The following is a 13596-nucleotide window of genomic DNA, read 5'->3' as shown; positions in this document are numbered from 1 at the left end:
AAGTGCAACGGATTTGAGTAGACATTTATCTAAAGAAGATATACGAATGGTCAATAAACACAAAAAGATGCTCAACATTCTTAGTCCTTAAGGAAATGCAAATTACAACTGAGATGCTACTTCCCGCCCACTTGTATGACTAATCCAAAACACAGGCAATGATAAATGGTGGTGAAGATGTGGAGAATGTGGTGCAGCCCCTTTTGACAACAGTAGCAGTTTCTTAAAAAGTAAATTATAAATTTATCCTAAGACTCCAGATTCCTAGGAATATACACATGATAGTTGAAAATATGTATATGTCTACAGAATACGTGTAAATTAATGCTCATAGCATTATGAAATGTCCTGAAGAGGGGAAAGCTAGAGATGGAAAGTGATTACTGGTTGCCTGGTGCTAGGAATAGAGACCACCTGCCAGTGACACTAGGAGTCTTTGGGGTGAGGGGAATGTTTAAAATTGGATTGTGGCGATGTTTGTACAACTCTGAATTTACTAAAATGAATTATGCACTTAAAATAGGTGATTTTATGATAACGTAAATTATACCTCAGTAAATATTTTAGGAGACTCCTGAGATGAGACCCGAATTCCAAAAAGAAGAAAAGGAGAGAGGGAGAGTTTGTGATTCTGAGTGTGGCCTGGCGCCTGAGAATATGTGTTTCTAACAAGGTTCTGATGGTACTTTTGTTTCAGAAAATGGGGGCTAGACCAAGAGTGTGGTATTTTATATGTTGTTCATTTGAACGAGGCAGATTGTGATCTCCACAAAGTGTCTTTGTGCTTTGGGTCAAATGCTGGGGAATAGTGTCAGGGCTAAAGTTGTGAAAAACTAAAGTTTTCATTTTTTAGGAAAATAAATGGTGAGAACCAGAAGGTCATCATGAGTGGACACTGTTGAAAAGCTGAGAGGAAAGGCAGGAAAATGAGAAAAGAAGCTCTGTGTCCTCGCAGAGCTGGGTGGCAGACTTCTGGCACATGGCGTGTGGGCAGCCTGGGGGACAGCAGTGGTTGGCGATCCAGTGCTTGCAGTGAGGCCTGGAGGTGAGCAGCAGCTAATCAGGTGGTCCCTTGTGATACTGACAGCCTGTGATTCTGCCTGGAGAACACGGGACGGGGCTCAATCTGGAAGACAGCATAGACTCATGAGAAAGGCAGGACCAGAGGGACAACCAAAGAGTCTTGGCACAGAATGGAAGTGAAATGCCATTTTTTTGTCCATATTATTTTGTCCAACTTTATTTACCAAAACACTGATACACACACACACACACACACACACACACACACACACACTCAAGAGTGGCCACAAGAAGAGGGTCCCCTGGTGAGGAGGGACATCTGCCCTTCAGCCTCTACTGTGTCCAGATTTTCCTGGAGGCAGGGGAGGGCTGCCCGGCTTCCCTGGAATGCCTGGATGGGCTGCTTTCCCAGAAATAGGCACCCAACCCTCAGCACACAGCATTTATACAAATAATTAGATATTTCTCCAGTGGGGGATGGTACTAAAAGGAATGTTCACTGTTGTGCTAGAAGAAAAAAAGGCCAAACAGGTGAAAATGCAGTCTTGTTGATGTTTAGAGTTTGGCGACATTCCATTCACCTTATTTCTAACATTTAAGAAAAGTCAGGGGCTTCCACATACAAGATTTATACTGCTCACAGTTCCTCTCGATTTTTTTCGTATTCGCCTATAAATCCCTACTCTTCTAAAAGGACAGTGAATAGACGCTTTGGCAGCGTGCTTCATGGGCATCATTAATCCTTCGACAGAGTTTCCCCTTAGCCCCGGCTCTGCCAAGTGCACTGACACAACCGACCCCCGGAGGTTGGGCTAGTACCGTGTTTCCCTGAAAATAATACCTAGCCGGACAGTCAGCTCTATTATATAATACTCGGTCTTATAATAATATAAGACTGGATATTATATTAATTTTTGCTCCAAAAGACTCTTTAGAGCTGATTGTCGGGCTAGGTCTTATTTTCCGGGGAACACGGTAGTGCAGTGTCCCCGTGGGTCCTGCTCCTCTCACAGGGAAGCGGGAGGGGTCAGCGGGATTCCACGTTCCCCACGGCTCATTCAAACCGCGCCGCTCCCTACGGCTCCGCCCCCTACGGCTCCGCCCTTCCCCTGTCCTTTTTCCTACCCCTTCCCTCCCCAGAGCACACACAATGAATTTTCCTCATTCACCTAGTTTTTGTTTGTTTAGTCCCCACTGGAATATAAGCTCCTGGTGGCGGCGTGTGGGCTGGTACTCAGGGTGAGGTGCGCGCCCTTGGCGTCTGAGATCAGGGTGGGATCCTGTCCTATTTACACGTTTGAGTTTTGGTCATACTGAACATTTTGACGTTGATTTTGAATTTTTTAAATATTGCACTAGAATTCTTTTATTGCTGAGTTTTCTGGCCCTCACAAATTCAACACCCACGCGAGTGCCTCCCCCGCCGGGGACGAGAGCTGAGTCTATTGACTCAAGGCCTATACCACGGCCTCCTACAGCGCCAGGCACATTCACACTCTTCTCCGTGAAAAACGTCCTTTGAAAATCTCCCCGTTACTTGCAAGGTTTCTGGGAACCTCCCAGCCTGGGCGCAAGAAGTCTGGGAAATCCCGGGAAAGAGCTGGGCGCGTCTCCCCACCGCCCCGCCCTTGTTCCTCCAGGCCAAACAGCCCTGCTCCTCCCCTGTCTGCGGGACACCCGTGGCAGGTGGGGCGGGACAGAGCACAGAGTAGGGACGAGGAGAAGGGGAGCGGGCGTGGACTGGGCGCCAGGGCGCGGAGGGGAGAACAGCGCGCGGGGCCGGGAGCCGGGAGGCAGCTTGCGGGGCGGAGTGGGACGAGACGGAGAGCTGAGCCGGTAAGGGGGATGGGAGGTGAAGAGGGTCGTGGGGCGGAGCGCACTGGGGAGTGAGGGGCGGGGCCGGGGAGTGAGGGGGCGGGGCGGGGCGGGGCGGGGCGGGGCGGGGCGGGGCGGGGCGGGGCGGGGCGGGGCGGGGCGGGGCGGGGCGGGGCGGGGCCGGGCCGCAGAGAGGAGCGCTCTGGAGCCGCAGGAATCCCGGGCGACTCGGCTCTCCAGAGGCGGGTGCACCGAGGTAGCAGCCGGGGCCGCAGGTGCCTGGGGGTGTCCTCCCGCGCCCACCCAGTGCGGACGCCCCTTCCCTAGTCGGAGGCCGAGGCTGGCGTGGAGGTCTGAAGAGTCTTGCGCGGCCCGAGAGCCAGGCGGTGCGAAGAGGGGCGGGACACCGCAGCCCTCCTCCAGGTGACCTTCCACCTGCGCTCACCGCCGCCCTTCGCCCCCGCAGGTGTGTCTGTACCGGGCTGGTGAACGTCCACCTCGCTCACTGCCGCCCTCTCCCTTTTCTCTCTCCAGGTGTCCTTTCCCGTCAGGTGTCCTCCGTCGCAGGTGTCCCCGCGCGGGCTATGGTGGACGTGCTGGCCGGGCGACGCCTGGTGACCCCCGGCGGCGCGTGGGTGGAGGCCGAGGCGGTGCTGCAGAACAAGGTGGTGGCGCTGTACTTCGCGGCAGCCAGGTGCGCGCCCAGCCGCGACTTTACGCCGCTGCTCGGGGACTTCTACGCGGAGCTAGTGGAGCAGGCGCTGCCGCCCGCGCCCTTGGCCGTGGTGCTGGTGTCGGCCGACCGCAGCGCGCAGGAGATGGAAGACTTCCTGCGCCAGCTCCCGGGCGCCTGGCTAGCGGTGCCCTTCCACGACCCCTATCGGCAGTGAGTGGGGCCCCGAGTGGGGCCGCCAGGGCGTCCCGAGGCCCGTGCCTCGTGCCTTTCCCTGCCGTGTGGAGCCCCGGCCTCCGACGATCCTGCCCACGCACGTCGGGGTTGGGCGGCTCTGGGGTACATTGTGGTCTCTTCTCAGCTTCCCAGGGAGGCTCTAGCAGTTGGCAGCCTGGAGCGTCCGCAACCGCGGGGCCTTGCTGACCTCGAACCCTGTCGCACCCCAGGCTCTGGCTCGGAGGGTCTGTATTTCTCACGAGCTCCGGTGATACTGCGGCGAGCGGAGCCCACCTTGGGAGCCGCAGCCCGGAACGCCCCGCCCCGCCCACAGGCGAGCCGGAGAGGGAACCCGGGAGGGCCCTTCAGCCAGAACCGGAGACTGGGGGGTTGCCGACCAGGCCTGCAGTGCGTGGTGGCTGGGGCGAGGTGCGGGGGGAAGGCCAGGAGCTCCGGGGCTGGAGGAACCCAGTGCTGGCTACGCTGCACTTTTATTTTTACTGCCAGTGACTGGAATTTCCTAACAGGAGAGGTGATTCTTGCTCCGACAACTGTACAGGGAACCTGGTTCCTGGATTCCTGCCGAGACAGATGTCAGAGGCGACTAAAATCTTGCCCCAAGGATCTCATTCTGCCCTTGCTTTAGAAAAGACATGACAGGGATTTGTTGGATTTCAGAATTTGTGAATTGACCACAGGCCTCCTTTGGCTGGTCACGGGCTCCACGATGCGGAGGAGGGAGGACGGGGGGAGTTAGCGGAGGAGGAGTATGATAGGGGCCCAAAGTCCAGGATGCTGGGTCTCCTGTGGTGCAAGCGTCCAGATTTGGGTTTAAATCGTGCTTCACAAAGTACATTACCCCACCATCCCCTTAGATGCAGAGGAGAATTTCTGGGCTTTGTTTTACAGGGAGGGGTACGTGCCACATTTCTCTGGGGATTATTCAACTGTGGCATTAACCACCAAATTAATTGTCCTCAGATGACACTCTTTCTGGCCAATTAAAAATGGGAGCTAACTTTGGAAGTTCAATGGAAATATAACTCCCCCCCCCCCCAACACCTGCTTTCCGTCATGTAGAGGAAGTGATGAGAGGGGCAAGCCTGCTTCCTCAGGCCTCTGTCACAGCACGACTAGGAAAGTCAACCAGATAAATCCAAATGACCGAGATTCACTTGGCAAAAGGATGCATTATAGCATTGCATCTTGTGTTGGTTGTAAAATGTGTTTTGATTTGCTTAGTACTTGACTTATACACAGCTTTTGAAAGAACACATTTAGTTTTGAAAGTGATAGTAATCAAGTCAAGAGCTCAGGCCCCTGGAGCCCAGCTCTGGGATTCACCCATGGGGTGAGCTGGAGGCTGAGTATAATTACACGTCACAGGCACCTGAGGACAGCTGGTTGTGTGCCAGCACTTGGTGTGTACTGCCCATTTCACAGATGTGCCTTGAGGTGCAGAGGCCAGCACTTCTAGCCCTGGAACCGTCTTTCTGCCCCAGCTACCTCTTCTCTGAGGGCCCCAAGCTGGGAGGAGGGTCATCGGATCTCTCTTCCACTTCCTTGGTTATCTGGTTGAAGCTGCTGAGGTTCCCTGCAGTCAGCTGAGCAGCTCAGGGCTCAGGTGGCCTCATTTGGCCATGTCAGTCCAGGCGTCTGATCTCCCTGGGGGACCCAGCCTTATCCCTCAGTATTTCCTCTTGGGGAAGTTAGCTCCTGTCCTGTCCCTTTCCAGACTGCACTTCCTTCACCGTGTCACTGCTGTGTGTACGTTAGGAAATGGGATATTCTGTGGGGATTCTTGGGTGCGAACCAGTGAGAATGTTCTGATGGTCCAGGATCTACATGAAGAAAGTAGCACTGAGTAGAAAGCAGGAAAGGACTGGAGAGCTGCAGGTTCAGTGGATTTGGGGCCTGACTGGGACTTGATGAGTCAGGAGGCCCAGAAGGGCTAGAAACCCAGGCTTGAGAGGGCAGGGCCAAGCAGCTTGGCACACGCAACGACTCCACCCCACTGCATCGAGGTCTCTAATGGAACCGTACTGTACCCAGGAAACGAAGCTACAGCCAGCTGGGTTTTCCATCCAATCCAAACCTGTAGACCTGGAAGCCAAGGTGCTCCATGCACCTGGCCTATGGTGGGGAGCAGCGCTCAGCGCCAGAGCAGGAGGAGGGGGGTCTGCTCCAGGCCGCTTTGGGGTCTGCTGAGGTTCCAGAGCCTGGGTGGGCATGAGTGTTGTTGAGAAACCATCAAAAAATCTGTGTGACATCACTACTGAGCAGGTCTTGCCTGCACGAGAGCATGTGACAGGAATTCCTGCTGGCAAATTTAGTTGTTCCTTCTTTCTTGGGCCCATAACAAAGAGAAGGAAGCCAGGCAGGATGGCCTGTCCTCGGTGCCATCCACGTGTTCAGGCCTCGAAGATCAGTCCCTCCTCTCGCCCACTCGCCACACCTGTGGGGCTGTGTGGTGATGTCCTCTCTTCCTCCTTAGACTCTGTAGTCAGCAGTAATCCAATGGACAGCCGCTGAGGGAAGACAGCATGGGTCCCTCACTGTGACCAAGGGGCCGAGGAGATTACTGCCCTGGCCCCACTTGCCCACAGCAGCCAGCAGAGTGCTGTGTTCTGCACACATTAGGAACTTCCCCACTGCTGCCTGGATGCCCCTGACAGCCTTTCGTTCTCCTTGGTGGTGGCTATTATCCAGACTGGACAACTGAAGCTCCAGAACACTCCGCACACTTTCCCATCCCCAAAGGTTGCACATGCCACAGCCCCCAACCCTGGAGTCCCCTGGCAGCCCCTCCTGCATGTCCCTGGAGACACCGGGAGCATTTCTGGCCTGGGAGGCCTGTGCCCTTCATAGCTGGAGTGCAGTGCCAGGCTGTGTAGCAGTGTGTGTTTTGGGGGCAGTTCTCTGTAGCCCTAAGATTGGACCAGACCTTCTCCAGGGCTTGGCACCTGCAGGGTGCTTGTTGGATGGGTGAGTGGAGCAAATAGATTTGCTCTGTAACAGTCTGCTGGTGGTTGAGATGGAAAGAGACTGGAGCCAGAAGTTGCCATGGCAACCTAGAAGTGGTTGTGCCAGGGACAAGGACACACTGTGTTAGGTGAAGCGAGGGGGCCAACATAGCAACAGCACCCAGCACCAGGGGCAAAGAGGAACCGGGTACTCGATTTCCCCCAAATGGTTAAATGCCCAGTTATAATGGCTTCTGTCTGCCCAATAACAAGTTTCTCTCCTTTCCAAGGCACAGTCTCGTCTCTCTGGACACAGCTCAATGCCCAGAGGGGATTGAGATGACTCCAGGGGAGGAGGGTGGTTAAGTGCCTCTTTCATGGTTCCAAGGTTACAGTTGTCCCCAGGCAGACGCTGCCTGGGTGGGGATTTGAGCGCCCACACTGGTGATTTTTTTGAAGATTACCTGGAGCAACAAAATATCTGTTCCAAACCTCCGTGCTCCTCAAAACCCAGCTTGCCTTGCATTCCCCTGACTGCCTCAGAGTTTGATTTTATGTTGCAAGTGATTAAAACAACAGCAAAGCCTAAACAAGAAAGGTTATTAATCAGCTTACCTGGAACACTCAGCACCCAGGAGCTGGTCCGAGGGAGGTGGGAGGCCACTGAGGATTTGTGGCTCTGCCTTCGGCCATGTCCTTCATGCCCAGGCTGCAGCCAGTGGCCGCCTGGCAAATGCAGTCTCTCACAGTGACACAGTGGCTGCTGTGGTGGGCTGCACACTCTCACACCTTCCTCTTTCCTAGCACATAAGTAAGTGCTCCACAGAACTCACTGGTTCTGAGTGTGCTACCTACTCATTCGTGTACTGTCAGTATAGCCGGGGCCGAGGCCTTGCTCACCACACAAGGCCAAGCTGGACTTGGTACTGGGTCATCCCACCCAAAGAGAACAGCCAGCGTTTGTTGAGTACTTACTATACACCAAACCCTTAGCTAAGCTGTACATGTATTACTCATTTCATCCTCGTAACAACTCCAGGAAGTGGGCTCTGTTATTCAGCGGTCAGACAAGGAATCGGGGATGTAGGGAGACTACCTATAATAGCTTGCCAAGTCACACAGCTGGTTAATGCCAGAAAGTGGAGGAGGCATGCTTTCTAAAGGAGGGTCATGGAGGCTGAGCAGCAAGCCACAGGCCTCTGCTCCCCAAGCTGTGGAGGGCCCCGTCCTCAGCTTCCGCTCCTGCCTGCTCTTTCCCCTCTCCTCCTGGTCCCTGGAGGGGATGCTGGAGGCCCTGGGAGGTTTGGCAGACTTGGGTTAGTGGGCTCCACGTCCACCATCAGGGGCAGGAGACTCTACATTTCTTGTTTTTTTTCTTTCTTTTTTTTTTTTTTTTTTTTTAACAGGACTCTATTGGGGGAACAGTGTGTACTTCCAGGACTTTTTTTTTTTTTCCAAGTCAGGTTGTTGTCCTTTCAATCTTAGTTGTGGAGGGTGCTGTGCTGTTCAGCTTCAAGTTGTCCTTTCAGTCTTAGGCGCCCTCAGTGGAGGGCGCAGCTCAGCTCCAGATCCAGTTGCCGTGGCTAGTTGCAGGGGGAACAGCCCACCATCCCTTGTGGGAGTCAAACGGGCAACCTTGTGGTTGAGAGGATGCGCTCCAACCAACTGAGCCATCCGGGAGCTCAGCGGCAGCCCAGCTCAAGGTGCCGTGTTCAATCTTAGTTGCAGGGGGCGCTGCCCACCATCCCTTGTGGGACTCGAGGAGTTGAACCGGCAACCTTGTGGTTGAGAGCCCACTGGCCCATGTGGGAATTGAACTGGCAGCCATCGGAGTTAGGAGCATGGAGCTCTAACCGCCTGAGCCACTGGGCCAGCCCGAGACTACATTTCTGACAAGTTCCTGGGCGATGCCGCTGCTGCTGGTCCCGGGATCCCACAATCAGAGGTGCTGCTGCTCCGGGCATGCTGCCCAAAGGCTGGACCTTGGACCAGTGGCAGCAGTGATGGGACCTGACAAGAATGCAGAGGCTGAGTCAGGTTCCAGGTGGGCTCCGCCTCCAGGATCCCCTCACCTCACCACCCTCCAAAAGCCCATCAGGCTCTTCCTCCTTGATGGTAAGCCCCAAGGCCTTGGGTGGCAAAGCCCCGGCAGGGCCACTGCTTCCCTGCTAAGCAGGGTGGGCACTGCATGCCCTGCCCCCACTGTCCAGAGTCAGGTGCTGACATAACCCACCTGCCCACACAGCCAGACAAAGCCGGCCATGTCCCCACAGCTTGTGTACAACGAGTTACTTGGGTTCTTTCATATTTTTGTTTTATGCCTGTGCAGAAAAAATTCAGGTGTTGTGCAGGATTCTGAAAACATTGGGGAGGGTCATCTCGGCCATGTTTTTCATTGGCCCTGCCTGAGTGCCCATACCTGCGTGGCTCTTTGTGACAGATCCATTTGTCCCTCAGTCTGCAGTCTGATGTGGATTTGCATCTACTCTGTGTTTCGGGCTTGTCAGTCCCACGATGCTGTTACATCAGGGCCGTCTGTAGTGTGTCTTTCTCATTATTCATGTTCATTTTTATGTAATAGCGCCCATATTTCTTTTCCTCCCATTTCCTTTTTCCTCCTCATATAAGTAGAGGACACGTGTGGACCGGTTTCCAGACGCTGCTAGACCGGCAGCCGTGTGCAGGGTTTCCTTCAGGAACGGGCCTCCCAGCAGTTGCCATGTGTTCTAGGAGTGACAAGAGCCGTCTGCCTGTGTCCCTGGCTTCCCTCTCCCTGGCCCAGTCTTGGTAGAGCTTTGCTCCGTTTTTCAGTCTTTCTTAAGAACCAGGTGTAGTTTTATTGCTCACCCTGATGTGATTCATTTTCTATTTCAGTGATTTCTGTCCTCGGTCTTCTTTTTCCTCTTTCCGCTTTTGTTGCGTTTGCTCCGTCATTGTTTCTCTAGCTTCTTGAATTAAAGGCAGAACTCGTTCTAGACGCCTTCTAGTTTTGGATCAGGGTGTTTAAGACCACAGCTTCCTAACTGTGTCAAATTGTATCTCCAGCTTGGGATCTGTAGTATATTTCATGTTGCTCTGTGTTATTTTGTAGTCTGCATTGCTGTTTCACATATAACATATGGTTATTTAGTTCTTAAGCTCATTCCAAAAAAAATTAGGTTTTTTTTTCTTTTTTTTTCAGGGACAGATTTTTATTGCAAATATTTACTCAAAAACTACTATATACAGCAGAATTTTAATAGCCATTTAAAACATTTAACATTCAGTGAAACAAAATTTAAGAATTCAAAGCACATTTTAAGAAGTAAAAATGTAGCATTTTAAATAAAAGTTTATTAGTACTTCAAAGCAAACTACTGCAATTCATATTATTCATTTCTAGATCTATTATTTTCTAGGTGATAAAAAACTGAAAAAAATCAATTTAGCAGCTGTCTTATGGATAAATTAGACTAAATATCCCAAACCAAATTTTTACATCACTGCTTTAGGTCCCATCTGAAGTTTTTATTTTACAATTAAAGAAAAAGTCACTTAAACATGGCTGAATTCATGCCAGAACATGTTTTCAGTTTAATGCTTTCCAGTATCTACATTATGCCACACTTTGGTTTGGTTTCCAGACCATTTTTATGGGTCTATTTCTAAAGATCATTAAAACAATATTAAAAGCATAATTGCTACAGCAGTTTCAACACTGGGTTTCTGCTTTATACAACTAGTACATCAAGGGATTTCTGCACAGTTTACACACTGACAAAAAGCACAAATATAAATTTATATTTTAATAATTTCACTTTCACTGAAAGTTTAATTAAGGTAAGCTTACAGCCTGGCAGGCTAACACTTGTATGGAGGTACACGGATTCAAACATTCTGTTTACATGCTCTGACAGTCTGGAAGGATTTGCGGTTAACATCTGGTGATGTTAACATTGATCAGTTTTTGAGAAAAAGAGATGAACCTGAATCTGTTAGTTCTGATGTCAGTGAGCAAGGCAGTGTTCGTCTGGAACCTTTGACTCCATCAGAGGTACTTGAGTATGAAGCCACGGAGATTCTTCAGAAAGGTAGTGATGACCCTTCAGCCAAGACTGATGAAGTTATGTCTGGTCAAACAGATGACGTTTCTGGAGAATATAGCCCTAGCACAACAGAGACAACAGAAGACCTGGCAGATGAAAAAGAAAGAAGTTGAAATTAGTTAAGTCATTCTAAGTGTTAGTGTACCAATGGTAAGAGCATTTGGAACAGTGCTATCAGGTGAGCTCAGTGGTTCTGTTGGAGAGTTCGGAAATAGAAAAATGTGAGGGAGGTCATTCATAAACTTTACCGGTCTGTTCAACCAAGGTTATTGAAGAAATCAATTCACCAATAATAGCATGATTAGGATCATCAAGAGGTTTTAAAACATGAATAGGATTTTAATGAAAGTTAAGTTTACAATGGGGAAGCCTTCATTTAACAGTTCCCCAAAAAATTAGTTTTATTGGTTTCCAATTCCATTACGTTATGGTCTCAGTGGTCTCTGTGCTACTGATTATTTGAAATTTAATAAGACCCCCTGTGTGACTGAGAGCACGGCCAGTTTGTCACTGTCTCCTAGATGTTTGAAAAGAAGGTATATTCTCCCTTTCTCGGGTGTAGGTACTGGGTTTTCCTGTTCCAGTTGAGCTTTGTCTTTGACCTGGGTGTGGGAAGACCTTAATGGAGATGTCAGGGAAGATTTGGTAACAGGAGGGTCTTAAGTGCATTTTCCCTTCTACTCAGATTCACAGTCCTGAGGGTGACATATGAGGGAAATCAGATTACTGTTGACGTGAAGCCTTTGCAAGCTGGTCATAGACACAGGAAGGGGATTTTCATCAGCTGTCCTGTCCTGAGGGCAGTAATCCCTGTGAAGGTTATAGGGAGATTTGGGAAACTAAGAAGGACGGTGCTCCTTTCCCTAGATAAATACAAATCATTTGGTAGAAAGGCCACTCATGGGGTTACACTTGATGGGAAAGTAGTCAAGAAATGGTTCATCCTACTGTTCATCAGCGTGTCCTTAAACTTGTAGGGCAGAGAGTTGAATAAGGCTTTGCATTTATTTAGAACTCATGTGATTTTAACTTTCACCATTCTATGTACTTGATGTTTTTCAACCTCTTGAGATGCAGAGAGGGATAGCAATTTATTGGGTTGATTTGTGTATTTAGAGTTGCACTTTGTAATACTTTGTAGCCACTAGCTGCTAGCCACCTGTGGCTTCTTAAATTGAAATTGACATGAAAGATTGAGTCCCTCAGGCACAGCAGCCACACATTGAGGCCTCAGTTGTCCCCTGTGGCAGACGCACCACTGTAGACACTTTTCTGGGATAGGACTGTCTGGACTGGAAAAGAGCAAGAAGGAGACAAGGTCAAAGCACACCCCCCCACCCCCCAGCACAGGTGGAGGGCACGAGCAGGCTGGGTTCTGACGCTTTGCTGGGCTTGTGGGCACAGGGGAGGCCCTGGTCCTTTTAGAAGGAACCTCTGCCCCCATACTAACCCCTGGCCTGCCCTCTTGTCTCCCACAGTGAGCTGAGGACCAGATACCACATCACAGCCACGCCCAAGCTTGTGATCCTGAAACCCAGCGGGGAGGTCATCACGGACAAAGGGCGCAAGCAGATCCGGGAGCTGGGGCGGGCCTGCTTCCGGAACTGGGTGGAGGCGGCCGATGTCTTTCAGAATTTCTCCGTCTGAAGTGGGGGAAGCCGGGGGACCTGGACAGGTGTGCGACACACCGGCTGCTGCATGCCTGGAGAACACAGGGAGAAGAGTTGGTGGTCCGGTTCAGTGTGTCAGCGCAGAAGCACTCAGATGTGGCAGAAAGAAAACGCTCCTTAGGGAGTACGTCCTCCCGTTTTGTTTTTGGTTGTAGCTATTTTCATTATTCTCAGCACAGCTTTCGCCACATCAGCTTAACTGTATTCACACTGAGCTATTGGAAATCTACGCAAAACATGTGAAGGCTTAAAGCAATACATTTATTGACACATTTTCTGGAGATCTATTTATTATAAGGATGTGGTTTCAAAGCTCCATTTATTACTAAAGTTTGCAGAATCTCAATGCTTTAATAAACAAACTTGTTTCCATGGGAGACCTCTGATTTCCTTTTTTCTCCCGGCAAAGCAAGTGCCCTTCCAAAGCGAGTGAAGCCCTCGGGAAACACTGTTCTCAAACACCTTTTCTGTTTTTCAGAGAGGATAGTCTCCAATTATGAGTCTTCCTGGGATTCTTGTCTTCTCTTTGTTTTCTTTTTCACATTTATTTTTAATGGCGTCATCATAGCCTAGAAAGAGGTGAAAATTTCAAGGTTGTATAGTCACATCTTCAAGATCAAACCTTGACCTCTCTTAAGAGAGGCTTACGGATCCAAGTGAGCAGAAGCCCAGACACAGTGTTTGCTGACAGCAAGAGGGGAGCTGGCCAGGTACCAGCTTCCAGCCCTCGGACCCTCCTCTCGCTGGCGGCCTGCCCCACCTGGCCAGTCCCCCAGCGTCTTTTCTAACTGCATTGTCATCGCGATGACTGGAAGCCTGAAATACTGACATCCACCTCTGGCCCAGTCCCCATCTGCCACCCCGCTGGGCTGACGGGTCCCTCATCTGGGAACTGGAGCAAAGCTGTCCCTTGTGGGACCCAGGAAGCCCCGAGTTCCCCTAAGAGCCCCTATGTGTAGCAGTGTGGGGCAGAGCGATGGAGGCGCTGGGCTGCTCTGGTGCCTGAAGGTGAGAGCTGAGTCCTCGAGGGTGAGACCGTGTTGTGGGTTTAATCAGAGCAGAGCTGGGGACTCCATGGCCCAATCACTTCGACCTCCCTCTCCTGTCCTCTACCAGTTAGTTCTCTCCACTGGACACTGAGGCGCAGCGTC

The 13596-nt window shown here is 51.1% G+C and overlaps 1 protein-coding gene across 3 annotated transcripts; it reads left to right on the top strand.

Annotated features, from left to right (window-relative positions):
* Nucleotides 1–2728: 2728 nt before the first annotated feature.
* NXNL2 (nucleoredoxin like 2) lies at nt 2729–12821 on the top strand. Of its 3 annotated transcripts, none has more exons than XM_081065529.1 (3): nt 2729–2859; nt 3373–3724; nt 12254–12821. In XM_081065529.1, the coding sequence occupies exons 2-3, from the start codon at nt 3423–3425 to the stop codon at nt 12420–12422; spliced, it is 471 nt and encodes a 156-aa protein (XP_080921655.1). In that variant the 5' UTR covers nt 2729–2859; nt 3373–3422; the 3' UTR covers nt 12423–12821. The 3 variants fall into 3 exon arrangements, with proteins under 3 accessions (XP_080921655.1, XP_080921656.1, XP_080921654.1); XM_081065530.1 differs by lacking the exon at nt 2729–2859 and adding an exon at nt 3021–3113; XM_081065528.1 differs by lacking the exon at nt 2729–2859 and adding an exon at nt 3021–3261.
* Nucleotides 12822–13596: the final 775 nt, after the last annotated feature.

The sequence above is a fragment of the Rhinolophus hipposideros genome, assembly GCF_964194185.1.
Source record: "Rhinolophus hipposideros genome assembly, chromosome: 11".
In the NCBI taxonomy this organism is placed as follows: domain Eukaryota; kingdom Metazoa; phylum Chordata; class Mammalia; order Chiroptera; family Rhinolophidae; genus Rhinolophus; species Rhinolophus hipposideros.
This window is presented reverse-complemented; position numbering and strand designations above follow the sequence as displayed.

What these genes read in the sequence shown, in the direction of transcription:
- NXNL2 (XM_081065529.1), top strand. Translation starts at nt 3,423, where the DNA reads ATGGTGGACGTGCTGGCCGGGCGACGCCTGGTGACCCCCGGCGGCGCG. An exon ending in TTCCACGACCCCTATCGGCA is followed by an intron (nt 3,725 to 12,253) that starts GTGAGTGGGGCC and finishes TGTCTCCCACAG; the next exon opens with TGAGCTGAGGACCAGATACC.